The 12,540-nt window shown below is 53.5% G+C and overlaps 2 protein-coding genes across 6 annotated transcripts in view; both read right to left on the bottom strand.

Annotated features, from left to right (window-relative positions):
• Nucleotides 1-12,540, bottom strand: part of DCTN1 (dynactin subunit 1) — a 67,836-nt gene that overhangs the window by 14,200 nt on the left and 41,096 nt on the right. For both annotated transcript variants that reach the window (XM_040419402.1, XM_040419403.1), the window contains exons 5-14: nt 8,763-8,954; nt 8,488-8,685; nt 8,210-8,414; nt 6,250-6,328; nt 6,013-6,172; nt 5,802-5,906; nt 3,312-3,503; nt 3,110-3,226; nt 2,859-3,011; nt 2,477-2,637 (exon numbers count right to left, since the gene is read on the bottom strand). In XM_040419402.1, the coding sequence (XP_040275336.1) occupies nt 2,477-2,637; nt 2,859-3,011; nt 3,110-3,226; nt 3,312-3,503; nt 5,802-5,906; nt 6,013-6,172; nt 6,250-6,328; nt 8,210-8,414; nt 8,488-8,685; nt 8,763-8,954 (1,562 nt within the window). The remainder of the gene's footprint in view (nt 1-2,476; nt 2,638-2,858; nt 3,012-3,109; nt 3,227-3,311; nt 3,504-5,801; nt 5,907-6,012; nt 6,173-6,249; nt 6,329-8,209; nt 8,415-8,487; nt 8,686-8,762; nt 8,955-12,540) is intronic.
• LOC120990536 lies at nt 8,966-11,973 on the bottom strand. Of its 4 annotated transcripts, none has more exons than XM_040419404.1 (2): nt 10,984-11,973; nt 8,966-10,941 (listed from the first exon to the last, which is right to left on the bottom strand). In XM_040419404.1, exons 1-2 carry the CDS (start codon nt 11,937-11,939, stop codon nt 10,851-10,853), a joined length of 1,047 nt encoding a protein of 348 aa, XP_040275338.1. In that variant the 5' UTR covers nt 11,940-11,973; the 3' UTR covers nt 8,966-10,850. The 4 variants fall into 4 exon arrangements, with proteins under 4 accessions (XP_040275338.1, XP_040275341.1, XP_040275340.1 ...); XM_040419407.1 differs by having other exon boundaries at nt 8,966-10,947; nt 11,049-11,973; XM_040419406.1 differs by having other exon boundaries at nt 8,966-11,069; nt 11,127-11,973.

Here is a 12,540-nt window from a genome sequence, read left to right as displayed (position 1 = left end):
TGTACTGATCCTGAGTTACATCCTGTATTATACTCCAGAGCTGTACTCACTATTCTGCTGGTGCAGTCACTGTGTACATACATTACTTATCCGGTACTGATCCTGAGTTACATCCTGTATTATACTCCAGAGCTGCACTCACTATTCTGCTGGTGCAGTCACTGTGTACATACATTACTTATCCTGTACTGATCCTGAGTTACATCCTGTATTATACTCCAGAGCTGTACTCACTATTCTGCTGGTGGAGTCACTGTGTACATACATTACTTATCCTGTACTGATCCTGAGTTACATCCTGTATTATACTCCAGAGCTGCACTCACTATTCTGCTGGTGCAGTCACTGTGTACATACATTACTTATCCGGTACTGATCCTGAGTTACATCCTGTATTATACTCCAGAGCTGCACTCACTATTCTGCTGGTGCAGTCACTGTGTACATACATTACTTATCCTGTACTGATCCTGAGTTACATCCTGTATTATACTCCAGAGCTGCACTCACTATTCTGCTGGTGCAGTCACTGTGTACATACATTACTTATCCTGTACTGATCCTGAGTTACATCCTGTATTATACTCCAGAGCTGCACTCACTATTCTGCTGGTGCAGTCACTGTGTACATACATTACTTATCCTGTACTGATCCTGAGTTACATCATGTATTATACTCCAGAGCTGCACTCACTATTCTGCTGGTGCAGTCACTGTGTTCATACATTACTTATCCTGTACTGATCCTGAGTTACATCCTGTATTATACTCCAGAGCTGCACTCACTATTCTGCTGGTGCAGTCACTGTGTTCATACATTACTTATCCTGTACTGATCCTGAGTTACATCCTGTATTATACTCCAGAGCTGCACTCACTATTCTGCTGGTGCAGTCACTGTGTACATACATTACTTATCCTGTACTGATCCTGAGTTACATCATGTATTATACTCCAGAGCTGCACTCACTATTCTGCTGGTGCAGTCACTGTGTTCATACATTACTTATCCTGTACTGATCCTGAGTTACATTCTGTATTATACTCCAGAGCTGCACTCACTATTCTGCTGGTGCAGTCACTGTGTACATACATTACTTATCCTGTACTGATCCTGAGTTACATCCTGTATTATATTCCAGAGCTGCACTCACTATTCTGCTAGTGCAGTCACTGTGTACATACATTACTTATCCTGTACTGATCCTGAGTTACATCCTGTATTATACTCCAGAGCTGCACTCACTATTCTGCTGGTGCAGTCACTGTGTACATACATTACTTATCCTGTACTGATCCTGAGTTACATCCTGTATTATACTCCAGAGCTGCACTCACTATTCTGCTGGTGCAGTCACTGTGTACATACATTACTTATCCTGTACTGATCCTGAGTTACATCATGTATTATACTCCAGAGCTGCACTCACTATTCTGCTGGTGCAGTCACTGTGTTCATACATTACTTATCCTGTACTGATCCTGAGTTACATTCTGTATTATACTCCAGAGCTGCACTCACTATTCTGCTGGTGCAGTCACTGTGTTCATACATTACTTATCCTGTACTGATCCTGAGTTACATCCTGTATTATACTCCAGAGCTGCACTCACTATTCTGCTGGTGCAGTCACTGTGTACATACATTACTTATCCTGTACTGATCCTGAGTTACATCATGTATTATACTCCAGAGCTGCACTCACTATTCTGCTGGTGCAGTCACTGTGTTCATACATTACTTATCCTGTACTGATCCTGAGTTACATTCTGTATTATACTCCAGAGCTGCACTCACTATTCTGCTGGTGCAGTCACTGTGTACATACATTACTTATCCTGTACTGATCCTGAGTTACATCCTGTATTATATTCCAGAGCTGCACTCACTATTCTGCTAGTGCAGTCACTGTGTACATACATTACTTATCCTGTACTGATCCTGAGTTACATCCTGTATTATACTCCGGAGCTGCACTCACTATTCTGCTGGTGCAGTCACTGTGTACATACATTACTTATCCTGTACTGATCCTGAGTTACATCCTGTATTATACTCCAGAGCTGTACTCACTATTCTGCTGGTGGAGTCACTGTGTACATACATTACTTATCCTGTACTGATCCTGAGTTGCATCCTGTATTATACTCCAGAGCAGCACTCACTATTCTGCTGGTGCAGTCACTGTGTACATACATTACTGATCCTGAGTTACATCCTGTATTATACTCCAGAGCTGCACTCACTATTCTGCTGGTGCAGTCACTGTGTACATACATTACTTATCCTGTACTGATCCTGAGTTACATCCTGTATTATACTCCAGAGCTGCACTCACTATTCTGCTGGTGCACTCACTGTGTACATACATTACTTATTACATCCAGTATTATACTGTGAGGAGTCTGCCGCTCTGTCTGGGTGGGTAGGTAGGTCAGACAGACCACTGCCGCTCGGGGTGTGACGCCCACTTACTGCTCGTATTTGTGCAGCGTCGCCTGCAGGAGGCTGAGGGAATACACCAGACCAGCAGCAAAGCTCATCTGCTCCCCCACAGCTCCTCTGATGCCAGTCTTCTCTTCCTTGGCCTCGGACAGCTCAAACTTCTCCTGAGCCTGCTTACTGATGAGCTCCGCCTGAGGAGACATGGACATATTGGGACCCCTGTATGAAGAGCAGGGCACGCCCCACCGCTCCTTTACATCACACGATGACCCACAAATCAGAGGACAGGTTCCTGGAGGCCTGGGTGACACCAGTGTGGCCGCACCACACCTCTCCACAGAGGCGGACTCCTGACCGTGGCGGCTCCACCGCCTCGTCCCCTGACCCTGCTGTCTATGTAAGCGGGTCTGACCTTGCAGATGAGCCTTGGGATGAGCAGCAGCACCAGGATGCAGTCGTGGTCTCCTCCGTGGCGCAGGAAGCTGTCTGGCATGAAGGAGGTGAGGAGGGAGACGTGGCGGTTGGCTTGGTTGACCTCCATCTTGCGCAGCTCCATCTCGATGGCCTGAAGAAGGAGAACATTGAACGTTGAGTCCTAAAAGTCCAGCACCCCCTGGCACGCCCCCTCCCAGCACACCCCCTCCCCTGGCACGCCCCTCCTACCTTGGCGTGGGCTTTAGTCTCGGCAAACTTGATCTTAAAGTCAAACATCTCCAGTGACGGCTGCTGCTCCTTCTCCACGCTGGCCTCCTGCTGGCTGCGGAGTTCTCGGTTCACTTCCTGCAATAGAGGACGCCATGTTGTGGTGAACGCCCCTCAAGGTGTGCGCCACCATGGTGTCTGTGCAGAGGACCATCACTGTCACCTGCAGGTGCGCCGTCAGGTCCCGGTACTTCTTGATGGTCTGCTGGTAGTCCGCCACCGTCTCCTGAGCGGCTTCCACGCGCTTGTCGGCCTCCCGCACTCGGGCACCTGCCATGTCCAGCTGCTCCCGCAACTCCAGCTCTGTCTCGCGGGCGTTCTCCTGCAGCTCATCGTTCATCTCATTGATGGCTTCCTGGAGAGGTGAAGAAAGGAGGGTGAAATAGAAGAACAGAGCTCTGCACTGACCCACCAGGGGTCATATAACCAGGACAGAGCTCTGCACTGACCCACCAGGGGGCATAACCAGGACAAAGCTCTGCACTGACCCACCAGGGGACATATAACCAGGACAGAGCTCTGCACTGACCCACCAGGGGGCATAACCAGGACAGAGCTCTGCACTGACCCACCAGGGGGCATAACCAGGACAGAGCGCTGCACTGACCCACCAGGAGACATATAACCAGGACAGAGCTCTGCACCGACCCACCAGGAGATATATCACCAGGACAGAGCTCTGCACCGACCCACCAGGAGACATATAACCAGGACAGAGCTCTGCACCGACCCACCAGGGGGCATAACCAGGACAGAGCTCTGCACTGACCCACCAGGGGTCATAACCAGGACAGAGCTCTGCACTGACCCACCAGGAGACATATAACCAGGACAGAGCTCTGCACCGACCCACCAGGGGGCATATAACCAGGACAAAGCTCTGCACTGACCCACCAGGGGGCATATAACCAGGACAAAGCTCTGCACTGACCCACCAGGGGGCATATAACCAGGACAGAGCTCTGCACCGACCCACCAGGGGGCATATAACCAGGACAGAGCTCTGCACTGACCCACCAGGGGACATATAACCAGGACAGAGCGCTGCACCGACCCACCAGGGGGCATATAACCAGGACAAAGCTCTGCACTGACCCACCAGGGGGCATATAACCAGGACAGAGCTCTGCACCGACCCACCAGGAGACATATAACCAGGACAGGTCTTCACTGACCCACCAGGAGACATATAACCAGGACAGAGCTCTGCACCGACCCACCAGGAGACATATAACCAGGATAGAGCTCTGCACTGACCCACCAGGAGACATATAACCAGGACAGAGCTCTGCACTGACCCACCAGGGGACATATAACCAGGACAGGTCTTCACTGACCCACCAGGAGACATATAACCAGGACAGGTCTGCACTGACCCACCAGGAGACATATAACCAGGACAGGTCTTCACCGACCCACCAGGAGACATATAACCAGGACAGGTCTTCACTGACCCACCAGGAGACATATAACCAGGACAGAGCTCAGCACTGACCCACCAGGAGACATATAACCAGGACAGAGCTCTGCACTGACCCACCAGGAGACATATAACCAGGACAGAGCTCTGCACTGACCCACCAGGAGACATATAACCAGGACAGAGCTCTGCACCAACCCACCAGGGGGCATATAACCAGGACAGAGCTCTGCACCGACCCACCAGGGGGCATATAACCAGGACAGAGCTCTGCACTGACCCACCAGGGGGCATATAACCAGGACAGAGCTCTGCACTGACCCACCAGGGGGCATATAACCAGGACAGAGCTCTGCACTGACCCACCAGGGGGCATATAACCAGGACAGGTCTGCACTGACCCACCAGGAGGCATATAACCAGAACAGAGCTCTGCACTGACCCACCAGGAGACATATCACCAGGACAGAGCTCTGCACTGACCCACCAGGAGACATATAACCAGGACAGGTCTTCACTGACCCACCAGGAGACATATAACCAGGACAGAGCTCTGCACTGACCCACCAGGGGGCATATAACCAGGACAGAGCTCTGCACCGACCCACCAGGAGACATATAACCAGGACAGAGCTCTGCACCGACCCACCAGGAGACATATAACCAGGACAGAGCTCTGCACTGACCCACCAGGAGACATATAACCAGGACAGAGCTCTGCACTGACCCACCAGGAGACATATAACCAGGACAGAGCTCTGCACTGACCCACCAGGAGACATATAACCAGGACAGAGCTCTGCACCGACCCACCAGGGGGCATATAACCAGGACAGAGCTCTGCACCGACCCACCAGGGGGCATATAACCAGGACAGAGCTCTGCACTGACCCACCAGGGGGCATATAACCAGGACAGAGCTCTGCACTGACCCACCAGGGGGCATATAACCAGGACAGGTCTGCACTGACCCACCAGGAGACATAACCAGGACAGAGCTCTGCACCGACCCACCAGGAGACATATAACCAGGACAGAGCTCTGCACCGACCCACCAGGAGACATAACCAGGACAGAGCTCTGCACTGACCCACCAGGAGACATATAACCAGGACAGCTCTGCACCGACCCACCAGGAGACATATAACCAGGACAGAGCTCTGCACCGACCCACCAGGAGACATATCACCAGGACAGAGCTCTCACTCATTATGTAAACGGATAATTACATACCAGGTCAGTCACGGTCTCACGCAGTTCTCGGACCTTCTCCTCCAGGTCCAGGTTCCTCTCGGTCAGGGTTTCCACCATTTCTTCAGCTCCTAGAGCAGCATCGACCTAAACAAGTAAATCCATATCCTCTGTCACACATGTGAACTAGAAAGGAAGCAGTGACCAAAGGCAATCGGTGGTCGGTAACGGGTGGAGCGTGGAGTAACCTCACCTGTTCCTTCAGCTCATCTACAGTCTTCTCCATCAGTGACGCCTCCTCCTGCAGCTTCTCCTTCTGCTGCCGCAGACTCTCCAGCTCCGCGTTCTTCTTCTCCAGCTGCTTCTGCACCCTGACGTGCTCCTGCTTCTCCGAGGCGGACAGATCCCTCATTCTAGAAGATGGGGGGGGCACGATTCAGGTTCTCCGTCTGCTGGCTAGCAGGAGGCATGAGGCACAGGGGACACTTACCTCACCAGCGCCTCCTTCAGTCTGCCGTTCTGTTCTTCCAGCTGCTTCACCTGGTAGCTGGATGCTGCTCCGTCAGACCCTACAGATACAGAAGACATAACAGCCGTCAGTACAGGGGGTCACCAAGACCGATGTAATACTGACACCGAGCCACAGGGGGGCAGCAGCCACCGAATGCAGCCCAAATACTGACAAGGTGGCGCTAAAGAGGGGTATATGCCGTACACATGTCCCGATATACACCGCACCCCCTGTACATTACTCCATGTCCTGATATACACCGCACCCCCTGTACATTACTCCACCATGTCCTGATATACACCGCACCCCCTGTACATTACTACATGTCCTGATATACACCGCACCCCCTGTACATTACTACATGTCCTGATACACACCGCACCCCCTGTACATTACTCCACCACGTCCTGATATACACCGCACCCCCTGTACATTACTCCACCACGTCCTGATATACACCGCACCCCCTGTACATTACTCCACCACGTCCTGATATACACCGTACCCCCTGTACATTACTACATGTCCTGATATACACCACACCCCCTGTACATTACTACATGTCCTGATATACACCGCACCCCCTGTACATTACTCCACCACGTCCTGATATACACCGCACCCCTGTACATTACTCCACCACGTCCTGATATACACCGCACCCCCTGTACATTACTACATGTCCTGATATACACCGCACCCCCTGTACATTACTCCACCACGTCCTGATATACACCGCACCCCTGTACATTACTCCACCACGTCCTGATATACACCGCACCCCCTGTACATTACTCCATGTCCTGATATACACCGCACCTCCTGTACATTACTCCATGTCCTGATATACACCGCACCCCTGTACATTACTACATGTCCTGATATACACCGCACCCCTGTACATTACTCCATGTCCTGATATACACCGCACCCCTGTACATTACTCCATGTCCTGATATACACCGCACCCCTGTACATTACTACATGTCCTGATATACACCGCACCCCCTGTACATTACTCCATGTCCTGATATACACCGCACCCCTGTACATTACTCCATGTCCTGATATACACCGCACCCCTGTACATTACTACATGTCCTGATATACACCGCACCCCCTGTACATTACTCCATGTCCTGATATACACCGCACCCCCTGTACATTACTCCCCCATGTCCTGATATACACCGCACCCCTGTACATTACTCCATGTCCTGATATACACCGCACCCCTGTACATTACTCCACCACGTCCTGATATACACCGCACCCCCTGTACATTACTCCATGTCCTGATATACACCGCACCTCCTGTACATTACTCCATGTCCTGATATACACCGCACCCCTGTACATTACTCCATGTCCTGATATACACCACACCCCCTGTACATTACTCCATGTCCTGATATACACCGCACCCCCTGTACATTACTCCCCCATGTCCTGATATACACCGCACCCCCTGTACATTACTCCACCACGTCCTGATATACACCGCACCCCCTGTACATTACTCCACCACGTCCTGATATACACCGCACCTCCTGTACATTACTCCACCATGTCCTGATATACACCGCACCTCCTGTACATTACTACATGTCCTGATATACACCGCACCCCCTGTACATTACTCCATGTCCTGATATACACCGCACCTCCTGTACATTACTACATGTCCTGATATACACCGCACCCCTGTACATTACTCCATGTCCTGATATACACCACACCCCCTGTACATTACTCCATGTCCTGATATACACCGCACCCCCTGTACATTACTCCCCCATGTCCTGATATACACCGCACCCCCTGTACATTACTCCACCACGTCCTGATATACACTGCACCCCCTGTACATTACTCCACCATGTCCTGATATACACCACCCTTCGCGCCCCCCCCTCCCCCAGAACCCGGCCTGACATACCTTTCTCTTCTATCTCATGTTTTAGAATCTCTAGGTCCATGGTCAGCTCCTCCGCCTTCTCCTTTAAGGTCTCCACCTCCTGCTGTAAGGACTCTGCTCGCTCCTCCGCCATCTCCTTGTCCAGTGTGGCCATCTCTATAGCGTCGGCGGTGTCCGCCATCTCCTCCATGTAGCGCTCCTGAGCCTCCAGCGCTTCCTTGGCTTCCTGCATGGGGGACATAACTGGGTTACTACTCGGGCGCCCTTGCGGTGGCTCCTCCTCCTCACGGGTCACCCACCTTCTTGGCCTCCTTGAGCTGGCGCTGGACGTCGGCCTGCTGCTCCTGCATCTTGCTCTTCCACTCTTGGAGCTGCTCCAACTGCAGCTTGGACTTCTCCAGCTCCTTCAGCTTGGCCTTGTCCTCGGCTCTCTTCATCTTCAGAGTCTCCAGCTTCTCCTCCAGATCTTTCACCTGGGCCCTCAGGTTCTCCTCCTCCTGCGGAGTCAGCACAGGAATAAGGCTGGGGTGCAAGTGACCCCTAGAACGGGAGAAGGGCCAATCTCTCTCCTTACCTTGGAGGGCCCCAGGGCGGGCAGCGGGGCCACTGGAGAGGTCAGCGAGGGCGACGGGATGATGGGAGCCGCCAGTGGGGTCTGGGCTGGAGTGCTGGGCTCGCTGCTGCTGATCTCTCCGCATGATGCCGATGCAGATCCGGAGGCCCCGGCGGTGCCGCTGGATGCAGCAGAGCTGGACGGGCGGGTGGGCTGCAGGCAGGACAAACATCATTAATGGATATCAGTATACATGCGGGCTGGTACGGAGTGCTGCTGCGGTCCTCTCTACCGTCACACGGCACCACCGAGGGGACGCATCCTGCAGATTATCTCTGTTCAGACAGAAAGCAGAATTCTTGCCTCTGCTTCGGATGTGAACAGAGATCAGGGTCAGTACAGGGACATATGGCGGCAGAGGTAGCTGCTTATCCCTCACTGATCAGCGTGTCCGACATTGAGGACAGACGGACCCTCCGCTCTAACCGACGTCACCCACATTTTCAAGATCTCCGTTTGCTGTCAGTAACTATTAACTGAAATCCCCCGATCTAGTCCAGCTCAAAAACAATTGCTCAATTCAGTCACAGTAAGCAGAGATCTTGTAAAAAGGAAAACCGGCACATTGCTGTCAATGAGTTTCTTGAATACAAAGAGGCGCAGGGGTGTGCACTGCACAAACAGATGTAGCAGAGCCGAATAAGTTTACCCATTTCTGTACTTCACGAGAAGACACCGATCCATGCCATAAGCTGTGCCAAATGCCAAACTCAGCTCTGCTACATGTGTATACTTCACACCCCTATGGGCGCTGATGAAGGGTCTTCAGGTAAGGCTGGCAGGGTGTAGACGAGGCCGAGCCTGTATCGTCGCCCCGTGTAGCAGAGCGCCCTGCAGGACAGAGGAGACGGCGCTGATGGTCAGAGATGAGAAAGCAAGAAACAACCGCAGGCGTCAATACACAAGCATTGGAGCGGCTGCAGAGTGCACGGCGCTGCACAGTCGTCACAGTGTAACAGCCACTGACATCAGGACCCCCCCGCCCCCACAATGCACACAGACACTGGACGTTCGCGCTGCGGCTGCGCTCACCTTGGTGCGGCGGGTGGTGATCTGTGGAGAAGAGGCAGGAAGAGACAGACAGACAGGAGAAGCGGCAGCGGCAGGCGGGAGAGAAGACAGCAAGACAGGGGTTAATAGAGCCAAACCTCAGCGCCTCGACATATATACTCCAGTCACATCCAGAGCTGCAGTCACTATTCTGCTATTACATAGTCTTATACTTCAGTCACATCCAGAGCTGCAGTCACTATTCTGCTACTATGTGTCTTATACTCCAGTCACATCCAGAGCTGCAGTCACTATTCTGCTACTATGTGTCTTAAACTCCAGTCACTTCCAGAGCTGCGGTCACTATTCTGCTACTATGTGTCTTATACTCCAGTCACATCCAGAGCTGCAGTCACTATTCTGCTATTAATGTGTGTGTACAGGACAATCCCTTTAAATGAACATCCACACACGTGAATGCAGCTCTGGGAGTGACTGGAGATGTGGTAGTGACTGGGCATTAAATGGAGACTTCTGCAGATAATCACATGCACAGGTTACATCATGGCACCAGACGGGGGCACACTTGGCATGCCAGTCAGGGGCTGCACAGAGGCCTCTTTCACATGGAGTGCACGCCCCCAGGACAATCTGTACAGGGGTCTGAGCCTGGGGGTCCCCAGACCTGAGGGGCAGAGCAGCAGGCCACGCCCCCCACTGACACATTGTAACCAGCACAATGTATCAGGGCACCATGGGGGGGGGGGGGGGGGGGGCTGCAACTTTCCAACTGACTGAGTTTTAATTCTACACCGCACCACTATCAAGATCTCTGACTGCTGTAAGTGAATGGAAACTTCCTAATTTACCTACAAACCCTGACTGAATACCTGTCACAGCTTAAGGACTGCTACCGTTGCCTCCAGTCCGTACACCAGAGGAACTAATCTCTCTCCTGCTCTGATAGTTTGTTACAATGTATCAGTGCAAATGAAATGCGACACATTGCTACAAACCCTCAGCGCTGGGAAGAGTCTCTCATGGTAAACATGAAAGATTTCATTCACTGTACACAGTTTGCTGCAGGCGGTGCCTCGTCCTTACTACCTCACCCCGGCTCATTGTGGGGTGCAGCCCCTGGACATGGTGCCTCATCCTTACTACCTCACCCCGGCTCATTGTGGGGTGCAGCCCCCAGACACGGTGCCTCGTCCTTACTACCTCACCCCGGCTCATTGTGGGGTGCAGCCCCTGGACATGGCGCCTCGTCCTTACTACCTCACCCCGGCTCATTGTGGGGTGTAGACCCTGGACATGGTGCCTCGTCCTTACTACCTCACCCCGGCTCATTGTGGGGTGCAGCCCCTGGACATGGCGCCTCGTCCTTACTACCTCACCCCGGCTCATTGTGGGGTGCAGCCCCTGGACATGGCGCCTCGTCCTTACTACCTCACCCCGGCTCATTGTGGGGTGTAGACCCTGGACATGGCGCCTCGTCCTTACTACCTCACCCCGGCTCATTGTAGGGTGCAGCCCCTGGACATGGCGCCTCGTCCTTACTACCTCACCCCGGCTCATTGTGGGGTGCAGCCCCCAGACACGGTGCCTCGTCCTTACTACCTCAACCCGGCTCATTGTGGGGTGTAGACCCTGGACATGGCGCCTCGTCCTTACTACCTCACCCCGGCTCATTGTGGGGTGCAGCCCCTGGACATGGTGCCTCATCCTTACTACCTCACCCCGGCTCATTGTGGGGTGCAGCCCCCAGACACGGTGCCTCGTCCTTACTACCTCACCCCGGCTCATTGTGGGGTGCAGCCCCTGGACATGGCGCCTCGTCCTTACTACCTCACCCCGGCTCATTGTGGGGTGTAGACCCTGGACATGGTGCCTCGTCCTTACTACCTCACCCCGGCTCATTGTGGGGTGCAGCCCCTGGACATGGCGCCTCGTCCTTACTACCTCACCCCGGCTCATTGTGGGGTGCAGCCCCTGGACATGGCGCCTCGTCCTTACTACCTCACCCCGGCTCATTGTGGGGTGTAGACCCTGGACATGGCGCCTCGTCCTTACTACCTCACCCCGGCTCATTGTAGGGTGCAGCCCCTGGACATGGCGCCTCGTCCTTACTACCTCACCCCGGCTCATTGTGGGGTGCAGCCCCCAGACACGGTGCCTCGTCCTTACTACCTCAACCCGGCTCATTGTGGGGTGTAGACCCTGGACATGGCGCCTCGTCCTTACTACCTCACCCCGGCTCATTGTGGGGTGTAGACCCTGGACATGGCGCCTCGTCCTTACTACCTCACCCCGGCTCATTGTAGGGTGCAGCCCCTGGACATGGCGCCTCGTCCTTACTACCTCACCCCGGCTCATTGTGGGGTGCAGCCCCTGGACATGGCGCCTCGTCCTTACTACCTCACCCCGGCTCATTGTGGGGTGCAGCCCCTGGACATGGCGCCTCGTCCTTACTACCTCACCCCGGCTCATTGTGGGGTGCAGCCCCTGGACATGGCGCCTCGTCCTTACTACCTCACCCCGGCTCATTGTAGGGTGCAGCCCCTAGACATGGCGCCTCGTCCTTACTACCTCACCCCGGCTCATTGTAGGGTGCAGCCCCTAGACACGGCGCCTCGTCCTTACTACCTCACCCCGGCTCATTGTGGGGTGCAGCCCCCAGACACGGCGCCTCGTCCTTACTACCTCACCCCGGCTCATTGTAGGGTGCAGCCCCTGGACATGGCGCCTC

This window comes from Bufo bufo, chromosome 2 (genome assembly GCF_905171765.1).
Source record: "Bufo bufo chromosome 2, aBufBuf1.1, whole genome shotgun sequence".
Taxonomy (NCBI): Eukaryota; Metazoa; Chordata; class Amphibia; order Anura; family Bufonidae; genus Bufo; species Bufo bufo.
The sequence above is the reverse complement of the archived record's forward strand: the minus strand, read 5'-3'. Positions and strand labels throughout refer to the sequence as shown.

Excerpts from the sequence above, each read along its gene's own strand:
- LOC120990536 (XM_040419404.1), bottom strand. The coding sequence starts at position 11,939 with ATGAGCCGGGGTGAGGTAGTAAGGACGAGGCGCCATGTCCAGGGGCTG. Across the intron at positions 10,942-10,983 it reads ACGAGGCACCGTGTCTGGGG|GCACCATGTCCAGGGGCTGC; the intron begins GCTGCACCCCAC and ends AGTAAGGATGAG.